This window comes from Pristiophorus japonicus, chromosome 21 (genome assembly GCF_044704955.1).
Source record: "Pristiophorus japonicus isolate sPriJap1 chromosome 21, sPriJap1.hap1, whole genome shotgun sequence".
In the NCBI taxonomy this organism is placed as follows: Eukaryota; Metazoa; Chordata; class Chondrichthyes; family Pristiophoridae; genus Pristiophorus; species Pristiophorus japonicus.
In genome coordinates this window covers 20,355,983-20,376,996 of record NC_091997.1, presented here as the reverse complement: position 1 = coordinate 20,376,996, position 21,014 = coordinate 20,355,983, and the positions used below count along the sequence as shown (strand labels likewise).

General features: G+C 44.2%; 1 protein-coding gene across 1 annotated transcript in view; it reads left to right on the top strand.

Moving 5' to 3' along the window:
- The first annotated feature begins 3,818 nt into the window (after window positions 1-3,818).
- Window positions 3,819-21,014, top strand: part of asic2 (acid-sensing (proton-gated) ion channel 2) — a 515,434-nt gene continuing 498,238 nt past the window's right edge. The window contains exons 1-2 of the mRNA XM_070864453.1: window positions 3,819-3,843; window positions 4,876-5,713. Of these exons, the coding sequence (XP_070720554.1) occupies window positions 5,024-5,713 (690 nt within the window). The 5' untranslated portion in view covers window positions 3,819-3,843; window positions 4,876-5,023. The remainder of the gene's footprint in view (window positions 3,844-4,875; window positions 5,714-21,014) is intronic.

Sequence of the window (21,014 nt, the reverse complement as noted above, 5' to 3'; positions counted from 1 at the left end):
GTGAAGCTCTTAGAGGGCATGCAGAAAAGATTTACAAGAATGGTTCCAGGAATGAGGGACTTCAGTTCAGTTACGTTTGTGTCTGCGCACATTCCCCTACAAATTTTATTCCTTCAGGTACTTATACAATTCCCTTTTGAAAGCCACGATTGGGTCTGCCTCCACCACCCTCTCAGGCAGCACATTCCAGATCCTAACCACTCGCTGCGTAAAATAGTTTTTCCTCATGTTGCATCTTCAACATCTTCACCGAGGCATACGAAACCATGGTCCTTATGCTAAACATCCATAAGACAAAGGTCCTGCACCAACCTAACCCCACCAGACAGCACGCCCCCCCAGTCACCAAGATCCACGGCACGACTCTGGACAATGTACACCACTTTCCATACCTCGGGAGCCTATTATCAGCAAGGGTAGACGTCGACGACAAAGTTCAACACTGCCTCCAGTGCACCAGCTTAGCCTTCGGCCGCCTGAGGAAGAGAGTGTTCAAAGATCAGGCCATCAAATCTGGCATCAAGCTTTTGGTCTTCAGGGCTGTCGTGATACCCGCCCTCCTGTATGGCTCAGAGATGTGGACCATATACAGTAGATACCTCAAATCGCTGGAGAAATACCACCAACGATGTCTCTGCAAGATCCTGTAAATCCCCTGGGAGGATAGACGCACCAATGTTAGTGTTCTCAATCAGGCCAACATCCCCAGCATCGAAGCATTGACCACACTCGACCAGCTCCGTTGGACGGGCCACATTGTTCGCATGCCCAACACAAGACTCCCAAAGCAAGCGCTCTACTCAGAAATCCTACACGCCAAGCGAGCCCCAGGTGGGCAGAGGAAACGTTTCAAGGACACCCTCAAAGTCTCCTCGATAAAGTGTAATATCCCTACCGACACCTGGGAGTCCCTGGCTATCCCCACCAACACCTGGGAGTCCCTGGCTAAAGACCACCCTACGTGGAGGAAAAGCATCCAGGAGGGCGCTGAGCACCTCTAGTCTCGTCATCGAGAGCTTGCAGAAAACAAGCGCAGGCAGCGGAAGGAACGTGCGGCAAACCAGACTCCCCGCCCACCCTTTCCTCCATCGACTGTTTGTCCCACCTGTGATAGAGACTGTAATTCCCATATTGGACTGTACAGTCATCTGAGAACTCACTTTTAGAATGGAAGCAAGTCTTTCTCGATTTCGAGGAATTGCCTATGATGATGATGGATAGACTGGAGAAGCTAGGGTTGTTCTCCTTAGAACAGAGAAGGTTGAGAAGAGGGGCGTTCAAAATCATGAGGGGTCTAGACAGAATAGATAGAGAGAAACATCCTATTGGTAGAAGGGTCGAGAACCAGAGGACGCAGATTTAAGGTGATTGGCAGAAGAACCAAAGGCGCCGTGAGGAACAACTATTTTATGCAGTGAATGGTTAGGATCCGGCATGCACTGCCTGAAAGGGTGGTGGAGGCAGATACAATCATGGCTTTCAAAAGGGAATTGGATAAGTACCTGAAGGAAAAGCATTTGTAGGGGAAAGAGTGGGGGAGTGGGACTAGCTGAAGTGTTTTTACAGTGAGGTGGACCCAATGGCCTCCTTCTGTGCTGTAACCATTCTATGATTTTAGTGAGAGTTCTACAGAAAGAACTTCATCCCATGTTTCAGCATGATCTATCCTAAGTTTCAAAGGTGAACAAACAGTTTCTTAATATCTGGTGTAACCCAGTGCACGATCGTAGGAAGAACTGTGATCTAGGACAGTGTGCAGCACAGCAGACTATCCGAGAAAGAACATGTTTTTCCTCTTTGCATCTGGATGGAACCCCATATTCTATAATCACAATGCCACACAGTCACTCAATGAAACTTTCCATAAATTACAGCACTTGCTTAGCAAAAATGTCTCTTGGCTCAAAATTATAGAATCATTCAGCACAGAAGGAGGCCATTCAGCCCATCGTGACTGAAAGTGCTATCCAATCAGTCCCCACCCCTACTCTCCCTTCAGAGTCGCGCTACATTTCTCCTTTACAAGTATATATCCATTTTTGGGGGGGAAAGTTCATATTGAATCTGCTTCCAGGAATCCTCCATAGCCTCATATCATGGCAGATGTTCTGATTATCCCCGTTGCAACAACCAGTGGTGTAAAACCTGAGATGTACAGTACATTATGCTTGGTCTATTTTGTGTTGAATTTTGTTGTTGTAACTTTGTATAATCAAAGCAATTTGTGCATAAACATGTGACGGAGGCTAAACTGCATGGAGGGCTTCATGCTGACAGATTCAAATGTCTACATTTACCGTTTTTGTAAAGCACGGCAACGCATGGAATAGAGGCAGAGGAGTTGATTTAGAGCCACAGAGAGCTGTGTGAACAGTCCTAAAATAGCCATTCAGCTCTCGCTGCTCAGCAATCTCCTGTATAACATTAATTAGGGGGGGATACAGTCTTAACGTGGCACTGTAAACCTCTTAAAGCTACCGCCCATCGGAAATTTCAAGGGAAGCAATGAATTACAAAAACTTAAATCTTGACTAGTGTGGGATTGTTTTCATCTTTTGATAGCATCAGCAGCGTTATATTAAACAGCCAGGCTTGAGTGTCAATGAATTAGCTGGAATCCTAACAGGATTGCCTTGAGTTTATTTTGATCTCACACTTGGAATGAGGCAGAGAGATGAGGGTTGAGCAAAGAAGGGTTGAAGCCAAGTTGAAAGGAGCTTGCATTTCTAGTCAATGGTCCAATGCAGCCTGAAGACCCAAACACGCCACATTTATTTAACTGACCCCCCGGGGCAAAACAGCTTCGCGTCAGGATGACAGGAGAGCCAAAGCTGATGTGAAGCAGCCTTTTCAGGCAAAGTCTTATCAATTTTCCCGAGCACCGGTCTACAAGAAAGCCCCGGCTAAGAACCGAAAGGTTGAGATGCAGTGGGACCCGAATTCAATCTTCATTCATCAGAGAAGCGCAAAAAACAAACAAACGCACACACACAGTCATTCCGACAGCGTTGCAGAGCGATTTTCAGCACAAGGGACGGGACATGCAACTTGAGGACTGGGGAGGGAGTGGGGTGGCCGCTTAAACCCTGCCCTTGCTTGTGTGCTGGGTGGGATGGTGGGAGGGTTAGCTAGAGGCTGCAGAGAGAGTGCAGCGCAGTGAGATCAGCACTGTGCCTCTCTGGGCTGTTTCACCTTCTCTTCCTCATCACCACCTCACTAAATACCAGTCTGCACGGTGATCAAATGTGTATCTTTCTCTCTGCTGTAAAACCCACAAGGATAACCAAGCGCTGAAAAGGTTAACATGACCGTTGCTTTATTTTTGAAGAGATGCCTGACTATGAATTAATCATTACTCACTTGCAGCCTATTGGCGAGAGCGCTCCCTGCCCTTTCTCACAATTGGCTGCTAGCCCCGCTACCCATTTGGCTGAAACCTGGGTCCTTCATTAGAATGAGCTCTTCAAAGTGAAGGAGACTTCTGCCGGCAATCGGCACCTCGGGGTTGGAGGAGGCAACGGGAAAAGAGAGTGTGTGAGAGAGAGAGTGAGTGCTGTCGGCATGGGAACCAGTGAAGCCAGCCGGCCGCCGCTGGCACATCAGGGCTGAGAATTTGGAGCCGGCGCGGAAGGCTCGGGCGCTCTGAGCGGCAGTGGAGTCTCCAGGCTGGAACAGCGCATCAAGGAGAAGTAAAGTGTGCTGTCCGTTACTTCTGAAATCTAGCAGGGCGCAACAGACGAGAGTGATGGGATACTGAGCAGATCTTTTAAAGCCATGGATTCCTCTTCAAACGATGAACACCAGGCAGTTTCTGGACCACTGGAGTCAGCAGCATGAGTCCGTGTGAGTACATGTATATATGTGTGTATGTGTGCGAGGGTGGTATATGAGGGCAGACTGTAGCCCATCTCTCGTATATATGTGTGAGGGCAGTCTACTATCCTATGTGTGTGGGTGGGGGGAGTATATCAGGGGATTCCTGGCAGAGTATTAACCATGTCTATGTGTGTGTGTGTGTGTGGGGGGGGGGGGGGGTGGGGGTGGAGGGGGTAGTATATGAGGGCAGTCTACTATCCCATGTATAGCCCATGTATGTGTGTGTGGGTGGGTGTGTGGGTAGTATATGAGGACAGACACCCCATGTATATGTGTGGGTGGGTGCTGTGTGTGGGTGTGTGGGTAGTATATGAGGGCAGACTATAGCCCATGTATAAGTGTGTGTGTAGGTGGGTGGTGTGTGTGTGTATGTGTGTGTGTGTGGGTGAGGGGGTAGTATATGAGGGCAGACACCCATGTATATGTGTGTGTGTGTGGGGGTGGGGGTGGTTGAGGGGGTAGTATATGAGGACAGACACTCATGTAAATGTGTGTGTGGGGGGGTGAGGGGGTAGTATATGAGGGCAGACACCCATGTATATGTGTGTGTGTGTATGTGTGTGGGTGGGTGAGAGGGTAGTATATAAGGGCAGACACCCATGTATATGTGTGTGTGTGTGTGTGGGGGGGGGGTGGGTGAGAGGGTAGTATATAAGGGCAGACACCCATGTATATGTGTGTGTGTGTGTGTGTGGGGGGGGTGGGTGAGGGGGTAGTATATGAGGGCAGACACCCATGTATATGTGTGTGTGGGGGTGTGTGTATGGGGGGGGGTGAGGGGGTAGTATATGAGGGCAGACACCCATCTATATGTGTGTGTGGGGGTGTGTGTATGGGGGGGGTGAGGGGGTAGTATATGAGGACAGACACCCATGTATATGTGTGTGTGGGGGTGAGGGGGAGAGTGTATCAGGCAATTCTTGGCAAAGTACTGGCCCAAGCTCAATGCAACACCGTTTGTTAAAGTTGATGAAATACAAAGGGATTTCTTTCTTCTAGATGAAACTCGCAAGATCTAAAATGAAGACTTGCCAAGCCGGTTTGTGGCAAGAGTTGTAGTGAGATCACCTTCGTGTGTGTGTGTGAGGAGCTGCCTGGACTTCGATGTTTTGATCCTGTAGCCACTCAGTCCAGCCCGGGTGACTGAATGTGGGGAGGCAGTTTCCCGTTTTGCCTTGAGGAAGTCGCTTCTGTCGGAGTGAGCCATTGGGGAGCCATGGCCTCGGAGGGCGCACAAGAGGCCAGAGGCCCCCGTGCCAACCGCAAGAAGGTGGCAGCGCAGGAGGAAGGCCGGCCGCCCAGCATCCAGCAAATAACTCACACCTTCGTCAAGCAGGCGAAGCTCCACGGGATGAGGCACATCTGTTCGCAGCACTACTCGCTGCACCACCGGCTGCTGTGGTTCCTGGCCTTCTGCACCTCCCTGGGGTTCCTGATCTCCTGGTCCTCCAATCGCTTCCTCTACTTGCTCTCCTTCCCGTCCCACACCCGCTTTCACATGGAGTGGACCAAGGAGCTGAACTTCCCCGCCCTCACCATCTGCAACAACAACCCCATCCGTTTCTACCAGTTGACCAAAAGTGACCTGTACTACGCGGGGCAGTGGCTGGGGCTGCTGACAGAGAACCGCACCGCCCGGCCCCTGGTCATCGAGCTCATCAAAGAGGACCGGCAACAATGGTTTCAGAAACTTTCCGATTTCCGCCTCTTTCTGCCGCCCCGGAGTTTTGAAGGGATCAGCCTGAATTTCATGGACCGCTTGGGCCATCAGTTGGAGGACATGCTGCTGTCTTGCAAATACCGAGGGGACATGTGCGGCCCGCAGAACTTTACCTCAGTGAGTCTTGCCATTTCTAACTTTTCTTTTTAAAAACTTTCTTTGGACATTTTTTATATTGCTCTTTCGACTTACTTCAACACAAATTTGTTTTTTGTTATGATGTGTGCATTTTTTTTAATAGTCTACGAATGAATTATGAAACATAATTGAAATTACATAACTGATGACCTGCCACAACCCCGATGTCACTGGTGATGTAATTACTCGCCATGTGACTGTACTAAACATTACAGAGTAGTACATACAAAGCAATACTCGTGTGTGTGTGTGTGTGTGTGTGTGCATGGTTCGATAAAATGTAGGATGTATCTTTAAGGTGAATAAGGACATGATTTAAAAAAAAAATAATGTGTCGTGTAGATATATCCGAACGTGTCGGTGTTCCAAGAAGATCACTCCAGGTAACTGGAGAGTTGTTGGGATGCATTTCCTGAACTCGTTCATTCCACTTTACTATTGGGAATTGCTAGGCGGTGCAATCAATGGCAATTGAACCATTAGCTGGATTCCTGGGATCAATGTGGACATCCCAAACAAATCACATTTACTTGTCATGATTTCTCATCAACTTCTTGTGATCCAAGTCCTTAAAGAGGCATGGTCACTAGAGGAAAATGAAAACAGCTCACTGTTGCTAAATTTCCATGTTGTCTGAGTTTTTAAAAAAGCCGAGGTTGCAGCAGATTTAAACTGTTGTGATGTTCTTGCGTTATTAATGAATATGGATTTTAAAAATGATATTTTTATGTGGACACAGCTTGTGGTGTCAGATGCCATTTCAGGTCATTGCAAACAACTGTTACAGTAACATCCCAGTCACACAACTAGCATACCAATATTTGATACCATCTTAAAATGTACTCTTGACACCTCGCACTGTTAGACAAGGAGTAGATGTGTGATATAGATGGCAAGTCAGGCTAGCAGCATGATGTCATTGTGAAGCTATAAATGTAGATATGTTTCTATTTCCAACATAAAATATATTAGGATGGCGATTGCACTGTTTGATATTATTGAACGCATGGTTAACACATTTGTATCCAATACCTCTGGCATGTTTCAAATGCTTCATGTTGCCATTAAAATAGCAGATTAATGAACTTGATACAAATGTGTTAACTTTCCAGTGATATTTTTGCACAGTCTAGTTTCCATAAAGTCTATTACTGGCTGAGGCAGTGGATAGTGCAGCCATAACTCTGATTCATATTCACATCTGGTTCAGAATGATGGGGTGTAAGTTTCCTCTCTGTCAGTTTAAGGCTTCTATACAATATGAGGTTTGGGCTGCTTTAGCATATCTTAGCGGACCCATTGAGGGGGAAAGAGAACTGACCATCGAGGTGCCTGGTAGAGCAAATGGAAATATCCCACTGATGCAGCAGAGGGTGCTCTTCTGATTGAGGTGAGGACATGTTGACAATAATGCAAAGGGAACTTCACTGTCTGTTTTCCCATGTAGTAAAAAGTATGATACTAAGAAATATTGGCAATAATAAGAGAAAAATAAACACTAGAAATGAGTTTGCGGAACAGCATAAATAGTCACATTGGATTGATGCTGTTTAACACCATAAATGGTTACACTGGTTTGGTGGTGTACAACAGCGCAAATGATTACAGTGGGACTATTGTGTAACAGTGTAGATGTGACACTGGGGCTGGTGTGTCACACTATAAATGGTCACTGGGACTGTGAGTAACACGATAAATGGTCACTGGGACTGTGTGTAACACTATAAATGGATACTGGGACTGTGAGTAACATTATAAATGGTCACTGGGACTGGTGTGTCACACTATAAATGGTCACTAGGACTGGTGTGTCACTATAAATGGTTACTGGGTCTGTGTGTAACACTATAACTGGTCACTGGGACTGTGTGTAACACTATAAATGGTCACTGGGACTGGTGTGTCACTATAAATGGATACTGGGACTGTGTGTCACACTATAAATGGTCACTGGGACTGGTGTGTCACACTATAAATGGTCACTGGGTCTGTGTGTAACACTATAACTGGTCACTGGGACTGGTGTGTTACACTATAAATGGTCACTGGGATTGTGTGTAACACTATAACTAGTCACTGGGTCTGTGTGTAACACTATAACTGGTCACTGGGACTGGTGTGTCACACTATAAATGGTCACTGGGTCTGTGTGTAACACTATAACTGGTCACTGGGACTGGTGTGTTACACTATAAATGGTCACTGGGACTGGTGTGTCACACTATAAATGGTCACTGGGTCTGTGTGTAACACTATAACTGGTCACTAGGACTGGTGTGTTACACTATAAATGGTCACACAATTAGCAGCATTCTGAAATTTCTAAATGATCCTGCTGCCGGCAGTGTTGTAGAACAGCACACATGGTCGCACTGGGATTGGCTGTGCTGTGAGTTGTCACATGTGGACTGTAACTTGGTCATATGTAGAACAATGGACTTTGCAAACCAGGAAATGATGACTGACACATTAGTAGCTATAGCATAATAATGACAATTAGTCACAGATTAGCAACTTCTGTAGTAGTCAAAAGTAACGCTCGGACTAGTGGCATTATGTTACAGCATAAAATGTGACATTTATAGACGCAACAGTTGTGTTGAAGTAAAATAATCACACACACATTACTGCCATTGTCTTAAAAATGTAGAGTAGGTGCTGTAAGCTGTCACTCAGACAAATACCTCTTGTATAATTATCAACACAAATATTTAATCCAACAACGATTATGTAACAAGATAGACAATCAATTGTGAATGAGTGTTCATTATATAATAGTGTACAGGAGAGACTGGGGTGCATCATCGTAAGGTTCCTTTAAATGTTTTTTTGTTCATTTACAGGTTTATCGGTTGTTGACTTGATTGTCAGTATTTACAGAGCTGTGGGCTAGAGGCTGATTAAGCAGTTGTAACTTGTTTGATTCTCAAACTGTATAATAGTGTACAGTCACATGCTGGCTAACAGTTATTGTGTTACAATTGGCATGGCCAGGTACTTCATTAGAGTCTCAGCCACAGCAAAACTGGGATTGCCAATAATTGCTATCTAGGTGCTTCTACTAGAAGTCTGTATGTGTCGACTGTCAGTAATGACAAGCGCAGATTTGGCAGTGATGGTCTCCACAGCCGAGATAGCTGATCACCACTCTGTTTCCAACCAAACAAATGAAAAATGTCAACTTGGGCAACTTACTGAAGCTTTAATTACCCAGAAACCATACACTAACATGAATTGACACTGTCAAAAAGAAGAGTGATGAGAAAAAAATGATGGAATAATAGTATACTCAATTATAGATGGATCGTTGGTCAAAGTGTAATAATGTAGATGTTCAGATTTATATTATCCTTGGACTGAAACTGTATATAAAAAGTAGTAGTTTTGCCCAACTGAAGAGGTTTGATATGTGTGCAATTTCTGATATAACTTAGTCTGAAAACTTAGTTCAGTGTCCTCTGTAGACAGTTCTATCTCACAGCTCCAGTACACAAGTAGCAGTCTGCAAAGTTATACTCTTAAGAAGTAGTTGGTTTATTAGCAAAGGTTTAATAATCACACTACATCTTACTAGTTCATCCACCAAGTTCACAACCACATGCCTCATTGCGGATCCCCTAAATCTAACAGGCTGGGGTTTTATTGAGTCTTGTGAACATCACGTGACTGACTAAGCCACTTACAGTTCAACAGCTCTACAACTATTTTAAGTTGAAACAATAAATCAAGTGCCCTCCCTTAAAAGGGGCACTAGAACATACAAATTAAACAAATGAACTTTTTACAATAATGGTTCAAATTAGTAAAATTTGGTTGCCGGGGTGATGATGCACTCCAGTCCCACCGGCGCCCATCTCTCGCGGAAGGCCGCAAGCATACCGGTGGACACCACGTGCTCCATCTCCAGGGACATCCTGGCTCAAATGTAACCGCAGAAGAGAGGCAGGCAGTCAGGCTGAACCACCCCTTCGACCGCCCGCTGCCTGGACCGGTTAATGGCCCAGGAGCAGTCATACAAGGAGGCCTTCTGACCTGCCCGCTCCCCTCTGCACAGGATACCCAAAGATCAGGAGCGTGGGACTGAAGTGCAACCAGAATTTGAGGAGCAGCCCCTTCAAGTATTGGAACAGGGGCTGCAACCTGACACACTCGACATAAACATGGAACATGGACTCGTCCAGAATGCAGAAATTGCAGGCGGCCTGGGAGTCCGCGAACCGACTTAAAAACCAATTGCACGGAACTGCCCCATGCAATACTGTCCAGGCCAAGTCCCCAATAAATAAAGGGAGGACACCTGCATAGAGAGCACTCCATTGGGGACTCTCACCTCCTCCGGATGGCAAGATGGTGCGCCATGGCGTGTCCGTACAGCAGACAAGGATGGCAACGTGGAGAGTGTGCAAGAGCAGCCCGTACAGGAATCCCCTCCGTGCAGAACTGAAAGGCACGGAGGGGATTTTCCTGACGAGGCTCAAGTTGTGAGGCGCCGGCTCCTGAGGGAGGTTTCAGGGCTTGGTGCCGATGAGGAATTCCGTCCGGATGGGGGTCAGTTCGGACGGGATCGCCCCACGCGCTTGAGCCTCCCCGATGCACCTAATGGAGTCAGGGCCCAGTGTCGTTTTTAGTGACTCGATGGCATTGGCCGTGCGCCGAACATCGGCCCAGGATAGGCGCCTTGCCAGCTCTTCCGGTGCCATCCAGCCCGCTCCTCCGCCATCCAGCAGGTCCCTGACCCTGGTCACCGTGCCAAACACAGCCCTCTCGTCCGCCTGCCACCTAAAACCGCGCTCGTAGAGGTACGGATTCCTGAGCAGCGGCTCCTGCAGGACAGCTGCCATTCCAGACGGGGAAGAACTGCGCTTGGTGGCGATTTTGTTCCAGACCCTAATGAATTCCTGGTAAAAGACAGGCAGCCCCCGCATGTCGGTCCGAACGCTTCCCAGGTTTGTAAACAGGAGCTGTGTGTCATAATTGAGGCAGTACTGCTGGCAGAAGAAATACGTCGCCAGCGAACGCCATCTTGGAGGATGCTCGCATACAGGTATCTCTGCAGGGTCTGAAGATGGAAAGTCACAGCCGGGGCTCTCCCGCACACCAACGCCTGACCGCCCTCCCTTAGCAGGGGTCTCAGAGCCGCAGCAGAGACCCAATGCGTCCTGGCGTTCAAGAAGAGGTCCACCAGTTTCTTCTGTATCTTGGTAACAAACACAGGGGGAGGGGTCAAAGTGACCAGCCGGTACCACAGCATAGCGGCCACCAGCTGGTTTATGACTAGCACTCGACCCCTATAGGACAGCATTCAGAGCAGTCCTGTCCAGCACCCTAGACGAGAGGTGATTTTGACCTCCAGCTCTTCAAACCTGTGAACCTACTCACAGGTGCATACATTACATGTATTTTGGTCAAATAGATGGCTCTGGATGTTATGGTGCACAGGGCCACAGAACTTTTGGTTCAAAGCAAGTCTGTTGTAACATGCTGGCAAAGTGCCCTGGAGCGAAATTGGGCAGTACCACAAATTGATTGGACAAAGATTTGCGCCCCCCCCCTCCACCCACAAATCCTGATCTCAACAGCCTCACCAAGGAGAGAGTATGTGTGAGGCCATTAACCTTCCCATCGGGAGGAACCGAGGGAAAATGAGAGGGTGTCTTCTTGTTACCAGCCCTCTATCTCGCTTGAGTAGCATTTATGAAGACACAGAAATAGGAAGGGAAAAAACACTTAATAATGGGACAAAAACATTCACTAAAACTCCCAAGAGGTTTCTGTGTGCATGAACAATTATATTTGAACTTTGCACAATTGTATTGGCAGATATTCAGATAAATAGAACAGGTAATTATTTGAGCCCATTGCCATTGAGTCATTGGAACAAAATGAATTTGCAAGTATTGTTCAGTGGTTGATTTTGAACTCCGGTCTTATATTTGCATCATAGACAGGTGCAAAGTTCAGGAGCGTTTCACAACATAAGTGAATGTGCTTTGGACTGAATGTTAATTAAGAATTCATTCCTTGTTGGCATAAGAGAGATTGGTCTTGAATTTCCCTGCACTTTCTGCCACTGTATTGCTGTAACATCATCGGAGGTGCAGCTGAAATCTCATATACATGCAAAAACGGAGTTTCCACTGCATTTCTGGTGAAGTTACGACAACTCAGTGGCAGAAATCAGCCATGATCTTATTGAATGGTGGTGCAGGCTCGAAGGGCCAAATGGCCTACTCCTGCACCTATTTTCTATGTTTTTATGAAAGTCCGAGGAAATTCTTTGGTTCAGTTTGAGTATAATCTGCAGTCTTTTACTGGTCTGGTACTTCCCTATGATTCAATAGGGCAAGCAGCATCAGAAGTTGCAGGTGGTCGCACCTTTTACGCACTGTCTTCTCATGATGATTAAATTTTACAGGGATCTCCTGGTCTTCTGATGTAACTCTGGCAGGAGACCAAAAGACTCCCCCACCCTACCTACACACACACCTCAAAGTACCAAAACTCTGTCCAAAGATTTCACTCAGATGCAAAACTTCTGCAGATTATGTTAGAGTTGACTCTTATTTTATTATTGAGGATATGAGAGGTGATAAAGTTTTAATACAGAGGCGTTACCATATGAACACTTGAAATCACACATGCATGACAGACTTAACAATTCATTACTAAGTAAACATGTGGTGAGTGATATCTGTTGAGATATTCATTAAAAGGTGAAGATAATAAAGTTGTTGGTACAGTCGAAATCAGATTGATGGTCCCATTTGTGAGCTTTTCTGGAAAAACGCTCCTAATGTCAAGGTTTCACTGAAATCCTCCTAAGTGAATGATAACTATCTGCCTGAAATATCAGACTGCTTTAGCCAATATTTAAGAGGTGTGCAGCTTTCTGTGACAATTGATAAAACTCTCGCTATGTATAGGGACACAGTAATTGTTGGACTCTCAATATTTGTAGACAAAACTGCTGGAAGAGTCAGATGGACCATCATGGCTGACCTAGAAGTCGTTGAGTCTCGGAACCCTTCCCTGCCCCAGAAGATGGTAAATAATGTCTGCCTTTGTGATGACTGTGTGCTATATTGCACGATGATTTACAGATGACTAAGCCAGAGGTTAATCCTTTTCAAATCCATGAGCAATGCGATTTATTTGATGGTCATTCATAGGCCAACTCTGAAGTCATGTGTTGTGCTCTCATTCACTCTGATGACACGTTTAAGTGTGCACGTGACATTGCGTTTTTCTACTCAATGGAAATTAATTCAACTATCACCCGAACTGCGACACTGAACTGATGGTATTTCGTTATTGAGACAATTAACATATCATTTATAGCCGGCTAGCCCTCAACAGAAGTAAAGAGGAAAACTGTGAAGCACCATTTAACAGTTGTGAGACTGAAGCAAAGAGTAACATATTTGTGGGAATAATGAAAAACTGGAATCTGAGAATACTTCTATCCACAAGTTACTTAATATAGTTAGGGATGGTGCCATCATTGTAATTGAAAGTAAGATGGGAAGGAGTTTTCAGATTGTGGGTGTGCTGCCATTCAGCAAGCAATGTAACTTTGATGTCGGCTTTAGAGATTACTTTGACCATCAGACATGATAAATGGTAATGTTACACAATTTTGAAGTAGACAAAGCATTGCTCTGGTATGCATCAAGGGCAAAACTTTGAAGGTTACATGCTGATTTTGGAGCATTTTAATGACTCTAACATGATCTTCACAGAATACCTTCCTGTTCATCCCTGCAGGCAAGGATCATCGTCAATCAGCATTTGCAAGGAAAGCATGACACTGCCCTGACTTGTTAGATTATTGTTTATTACTATTTTGGCCTTGACAGTATCCAGTGTCAATGTCAAAAAGTCCAAGATGAAAATCTTTAATGGTCAAAAAAGGGGACTAGAATGTCTAAGGAAACAACACGATTTAGTTAATTTTTGAGCAGTGACTCATTTCAAATGAGACGGAGAGAGTTCCACTATTTCAGTGCTTACTGTTTTAACTTCCTTTTCCGTATGGTAGCAAATCAAATCAGATGTCAAAATCTAAGTCAGATATCCAGGCCAAAGCTTCCGGTGTAACAACTGAATATATTTAAGGTGGAGATGGGCAGATTTTTGAATGATAAGGGAGTCAAGGGTTATGGGGAGTGGGCAGGGAAGTGGAGTTGATGCCAAGATCAGATCAGCCATGATCTTATTGAATGGCGGAGCAGGCTCGAGGGGCCGAATGGCCTACTCCTGCACCTATTTCTTATTTAACAATGTGGATATCTTGTAGGCTGCCTGCGAATTTCCTCTGAGGGCAGTGCTCAATGATGTGCTCCTGGGTCTGATTAAGTTGCATGATGGGAGACGTGTTAATCTTCCACCTATGGAGAAGGTGGCAGCATCGACCATGACCGGTTCTGAGGCAGTTGATGGTTATCCACTGTTTGCGAGGAAGGTTTGATCCTTCAGGTTGTACTGTGGGGTTCTCTCTGAGGAATCCATTCCGTATGTCACAGTTCTTCCAAGCATTTCACCATTGGTCATCAAGGCTGAGGGGAGATCGCTGAAGGGCTTTACCGACGGTCCAAAATAGCTTTTGAGATTTGAGACGGGTTGGTGGTAGGTTGTTCAAGTCAGCCTGGATCGGCATGTCTTTGCTGGTGTAACGGTTGTATTCTCTGGAGACTCAATATTCGCGGCGTAGGTTGTATTCTCTGGAGACTCAATATTCGCGGCGTAGGTGTGGTGGTGCGATGTTTGAAAACACGGGCAGAAAATACCTTTTTACTATTTTGCCAGTTATGATGAAAATGGAGCTTTCATTCTCTGTCAAATAGGAAACCTTTCTAAATTTTATGTTAAGATGTTTTGAAATAAATGGAATTGTGATGAAACCTAACTTTACTTACTTAGCAGCAAAATAGAGATTTGAGTTAGACTATCTGTGAGATGCAGCTCCTGTAGTTTGATACACAAATCAATCAAAATGCGAAAGCTTTTAAGTGCTGATCAAAGTAATAGTCCTTTGAAGTACAATGGGGTAAGCTGAATTCTACATGGGAATTACCCAATCAGTCATAGGAATGGTTTCGATTTCTGGCAAATGTTAAAGTTTGTGAGCTGTAGACAAATTCATTACACATGAAATGATTAAACAACCAAGGAAGCTTTGTTCTAATTAACTTTCAGGATGTACTTTATTTAAAAGGATTGGCAGGTATACAATATGTCAGTGCCCAGGAGGTGCGAACAACAAACAGACTGGGGGGGGGGGGGCACAACTTTTACATTAAATAAAGGATACCCAATTTAATTTACTTCCTGTCCCATGGTTTTCGGCTCCCTGTTTTGTACTGTTTCTATCAGCGAACAGTATTCACTGTTATGGAGTAAATCGGATAGTGACTTTCGGAGTCCCCAGTTAAATGCTGAAATCCAGAAGTTGCTGTCCAACTAATCCTACTCTTTCACAGACTGCACTGTACCAGCACCTCACCAATAGACTCGGCATTGAAATCCATGTAATGATGTGAAGTTGCAGTACTTACCCACTAGTTACCCACTAAACATGACAGAAAAAGTTAGGGCTGGTGCATTTGCGTGTAAGTGAATTTTTACTGGCATGATAAGTCATAATGATTGCCAAGCAACCTCTCTGGCACTGAAAAATTAATTTTACAAGTGTGGAGACTCAGTCCTTCAGAATTTAATTAGTGTTGGCGATTTAAAAATGTATATACTTTTAAATCTTTTTCTTTCTATTTCTTTTATCTTTCTCTCTTAATCCCACCTTCTTTCCCTCTCTTTCTTATTTCACTGCCTGTACATGATTTTATAATGAATTGAATCTAATTTATACTTCCTGGTTTAGACTCTGCATGGCTCAGTGAGAATTCTTCAATCTGATTGGCTGAAGAGCCACACTGTTGCTTTCCCTGCTAACACACGCCACAGATCCCCTGTCAGATATCCGATGACAGCAAATTGCCACTCAAAAGCTCGCAAAATGTCGATGGTGAATGACGCACGCCGATCCTTCACCACTGACCACAAAGGGCCATTACATCAGTGAGTGAAATCTTTTTCCACCCAATTTTACACTGATTTTGATTTCTGATAAATGGAAAAAAGTTAACATGCCAAATTAGATGAAACAGAACAAAAGGTAACTATAAACATCGAATCCTGAAAAACGTAAACACAAAGAGCCTGATTGTTCCAAAGGATTATGCAAAAAATGAGCTCCTCAGGTTACACAATTTGCATGGATCTTGGTAAATCTCCCTTTCATTCAATGTGGAATGTGAGGAAGCATTCATAGAATCTTACAAGTAAGTTGGCATTTTACTTGATTTACCAAGTCTTGGCACTGACAAATAAATAATGCACTCTCTTGCTGCATCAAAACAGAGGATCAAATTTAATGAAATGTTATGATGCTTTATTGTCCAAGGGTGAGCGGACTTAGCGGCCTTTAACATTGTGAACTGTAAAATGATTTATTGAAATAAGCTATTAATCAATAAAGGAATAACCGTACAACCCATGGGCAGTTTGCAAACATCATGTAACAAATGGAGTGAAACGCCTTGCCAGATGCCACAGATCCTTTAAAGAGTGTCATGAAGATAGTTACAAGTGTCTCTCTATCCTGCCCTAAATTTGATTTTTAGAAACTGTTTTAACCTGTTAATCTAACCATCCATGAATTTTAAAGTGAACTATTCCAATTTTCCCTTTGCTTGTTATTGTCATAGGATTATTGACATATACTCCATGGGTGGTTACGTGTGGGATGCTATATATCATTTGTTAAAATGACAGTTTTGAATTGATGCTAAGTGATTTTGGGTGTTCATCAGTGCAAAAGTGGCAATATAAGAAAGAAAGACTTGCATTTATATAGCGCCTTTCATAAGAATATAACATAAGAACATAAGAATTAGGAACAGGAGTAGGCCATCTGGCCCCTCGAGCCTGCTCCGCCATTCAAAAATATCATGGCTGATCTGGCCGTGGACTCAGCTCCACTTACCCGCCCGCTCCCCATAACCCTTAATTCCCTTATTGGTTAAAAATCTATCTATCTGTGATTTGAATACATTCAATGAGCTAGCCTCAACTGCTTCCTTGGGCAGAGAATTCCACAGATTCACAACCCTCTGGGAGAAGAAATTCCTTCTCAACTCGATTTTAAATTGGCTCCCCCGTATTTTGAGCCTGTGCCCCCTAGGTCTAGTCTCCCCGACCAGTGGAAACAACCTCTCTGCCTCTATCTTGTCTATCCCTTTCATGATTTTAAATGTTTCTATAAGATCACCCCTCATCCTTCTGAACTCCAACGAGTAAAGACCCAGTCTACTCAATCTATCATGACCTCAGGATGTGCCAAAATGCTTTAACATCCAATGAAGCACTTTTGAAGGGTAGTCACTGTTGTAATGTAGGGAAACACAGCAGCAGATTTGCGCAGAGCAAGGGCCCACAAAGATCTGTTTTTATAGTAACGTTTTGGGTCGATTACCTTTCCTTAACTCTGTGTCTCTCTCCACAGATGCTGCCTGACTTGCTGAGTATTTCCAGCATTTTCCGTTTTTATTTCAGATTTCTAGCATCCGCAGTATTTTGCTTTTGACATACAAAGGACTTTGCCTCGCACTGGTTTGAGTTCAAACTCACCGTGGCTCTGACTGCAAGGTGATCTCGAAAGTCCAGGGAGCCTCTCTGTGCTTTCTTACAGTGCGTTGCTTGGGCTTCCCTTCCAACCGACTTTCCAAAGGTGCTCTTTGAAAAATAAAACTATGCTTGGATAAATCAATCGCTGTAGGACAATGTACGGATGTTGAGAGTAATTTTCCAGTCATTATTGTTCTGATCATCCTGTTGAGTTGTGTGCGAGGCAGTTAAATCCATATTGGAAAAAGTGGATTTTTGCCGTTGAAAGTTAATGTGAGCGAGCAGTATCTTTTTGGTTAACTACACACTGTAGGAGGGACAAGGTTTCAACTATTTATAGGCTAGACTTTTTAAATTACTGAAGAAAATTGGTATTTATGTTCTGGGAAGATTTGTCGATACAAATCATGTTTAAAATATGCACTTTACAGTACTGATTTAAAAAAAATGAAAGCATCCAATATCTGTTCAGTGTTCCCAATTTATGCAAGTAATCATAAATTCTCTCAGAATATCAGTTCCAACTATTTTTTTTAATTATTCGCTCATGGGATGTGGGCGTTGCTGGCAAAACCAGCATTTATTGCCCTAAAGTGGGAACCGTGGCATAATGGTTATGTTACAGGGCTAGTAATCCAGAGACATGGACGAATGATCCGGAGACGTGAGTTCAAATCCCACCACGGCAGCTGGGGGAATTTAAATTCAGTTAATTAAATAAAAAGCCAGCATCAGTAATGGTGATCATGAAGTTACCGGATTATTGTTAAAAACCCAACTGGTTCACCGATGTCCTTTGGGGAAATCTGCTGTCCTTACCCGGCTGGCCTATGTGTGACTCTAGAGCCACAGCAATGCGGTTGACTCTTAACTGCCCTCTGAGAGAGCCTAGCAAGCCACTCGGTTGTTAAGAACGCAGCTCACCACCACCCTCTCAAGGGAAATTGACTCGGATGCTGCAGATCGGTGAATTACTTAATAAGCTGCAGGCAGAGTCTAGGTGGGAGGCATCATTAGTGTAACAATACTTCACTCATCACTGATGTTACCACATTACCTCTGCTTCTGTGTGAGAAGCAATCTGTATAATATACATAGTTATGAAAGGGTGACCTAGTTTACAGAGTGTGCATTTGATTAGTTGACTGATTCGTTTATCTACGTTATGGTGTGACAGATGAAGTGAGATATTGATCCTGGTTCAGGTTATTGAGAAACCATGTCGATTTAACTAACTTTCTGGCACCGTTCCAATTGGGAAACGCTATTTATTCCATTTTAATTTCTAATATAATACAACCCTGGTTACTCTGCAGAGACTCAGCTTTGTGGATTTTAAAGCTTCTCCAAGATGGAGTTGCTACAATCAGGTTTGCAATTAACTGGATTTCAAAACTAGCATGCTGGCCTGCGTCTGCCTTGGTAGTCAAACATTAATGTTCAGCAGCTGTTCCCATTTATTAAAAGGTGTCTTACACTTTCCCTCACTTTTGCGTCACAAACATCAAGTTAACCTTACATTAGTTTGCAATTTTTCGCAAATGAAATGGCACAAAAACCCCACACTGCAAGTGATGAGAATTGTAAAAAGCCACTTTTGGTACTTTAAAAAATCTAAATAGTAATTCGGTCTTTCTGTTTAAAGATATAGAACTTCCAAAGAAGGTAACTTATTTTTCCGAACTTACATGTATAGGCCTTGATAAATGCAGTATACTAGTCAAATGCATGTGTGCATCCCAGATGTGAAGACAATAGCGCAGTAGTAATCCAATAATCAATGGCAATCTAGTTGCAAGTATGTTAGAAAGACTTGCATTTATATAGCGCCTTTCACAACCTCAGGATGTTGCAAAGTGCTTTACAGCCAATGAAGTACTTTTGAAATGTAATCACTGTTGTCATGTATGAAATGCGACAGCGAAATCCCATGAACAGCAATGTGATAAATGAACAAATCATCTGTTTTGATGCTGTTGGTAGAGGGATTAATATTGGGCAGGACACCTGGGAAAACTTCCCTACTTTGCTTCGAAATACTTTCACGTGATCTTTGACGTCTACCTGAGAGAGCAGACGGGCCTCGGTTTAACAACTGATCCGAAAGACGGCGCCTCCGACAATATAGCACTCCCTCGGTCAGCCCAGATTTTGCGCTCAAATCTCTGGAATGGATCTTGAACCCACAACCTTCTGACTCCGAGGCGAGAGTGCTGACAACTGAGCCACAGTTGACACATTGACGCAGTGTTAACAAAGTATTGTCCACAATGGCTAGGGCACCATTGTTTCAACCACATGCACTGATTTTAGTAGAAAACGCCTTACGTACACTCACGCAACACAGTTAAGTACTTCACAAACATCTGCCACCGTGCAGTGCGAAACTTTGCCGTTCTTCTTCTAAACCAACGTTTGGAATTCTGAAAAGTAATTTCCAGGCCCAACACATCTTAGTGCAGCTTCTCGGTTTTTGTCGAGAAGTTGCGAGCAGTTGCGAGCAGTACTTCATTAGTGATTGCTGGGAATGTTGACTCGCACAACCAAGTTGAGCCAAACATAGAGCACAGTTTTGTGGCAGCAATTCTCAGAACCAGATATTCTTCCACAGTCGGGGCATTTCAAGGATAGAGTTGGTCTCGGTCATGTATCAGTAGGTCTATCTCCAAGCCATGTCTGTCCAGAGAGCAGTCCCAGTAGTTTGCACGAGTTCCTGATGCCAAAGCAGAATGGATCTTTCATGACCTGAAAGGCCAGACTGAAACCGTCAAAATCGCCAAATGCCTTCTTAAATTTTTTCAAAGCATGGTAATCTCGCTCAAAATCATGGTCAACTGTGTGCCGCTGCCAATTTTGGAAGTGAGCAAAGTTTTGCTCTTCCAATTTGCTGAATGAACAGTTTCGGCTTTGCCTGAAATTCCAGAGCGTAGTATCTTTCCTTTTCCCTGAGAGTTTCACATTCTGATCAGTCAGGAGATATCGGCGAGAAAGGACCGATCACACGTCCAAGCTACATTTTTGATTTGCAAGAAATTGTCCAGTTTGCCTTTCTCAACAACAACAACAACTTGTTTTTATATAGCGTCTTTAACGTAGTGAAACGTCCCAAGGCGTTTCACAGGAGTATTATGAGATAAACATTTGACACCGAGCCGTATAAGTAGAAAGTTTCCGATTGTGCAGCAGTTTGACGAACCTTTCCAATGGGTTGCCCTGATTTAGCCAGCGCATCTTAGCAAAGTTCACAATTTCTGAATATGGGGCATTAGTTTCTTTCGATAAACTGCCGATGATTTAGCACATTGGATTTTGTAAAATTGACCATGTCTATATACAGTTTCCATCACAGCTTTCAACCAATCATCAGCCGCCATCTGAATGCAGAATGTCTCTTGGTGAATTGTACAGTGGAAGGTGACCAGGGACTGCTCTGTGCTTCTGATCACTCCGAGATTTTCACAACACCATAAAGCAGAATTTTGACCAATCCTGGCATATGGACCATCAGTGGTGAGCTGAGACCACATTGTCCAGGTTCACTCCAATCGGTTTTGCAGCAGCCAAAATGTCAGAACCACATGTTGAGGTATTTCCGTCC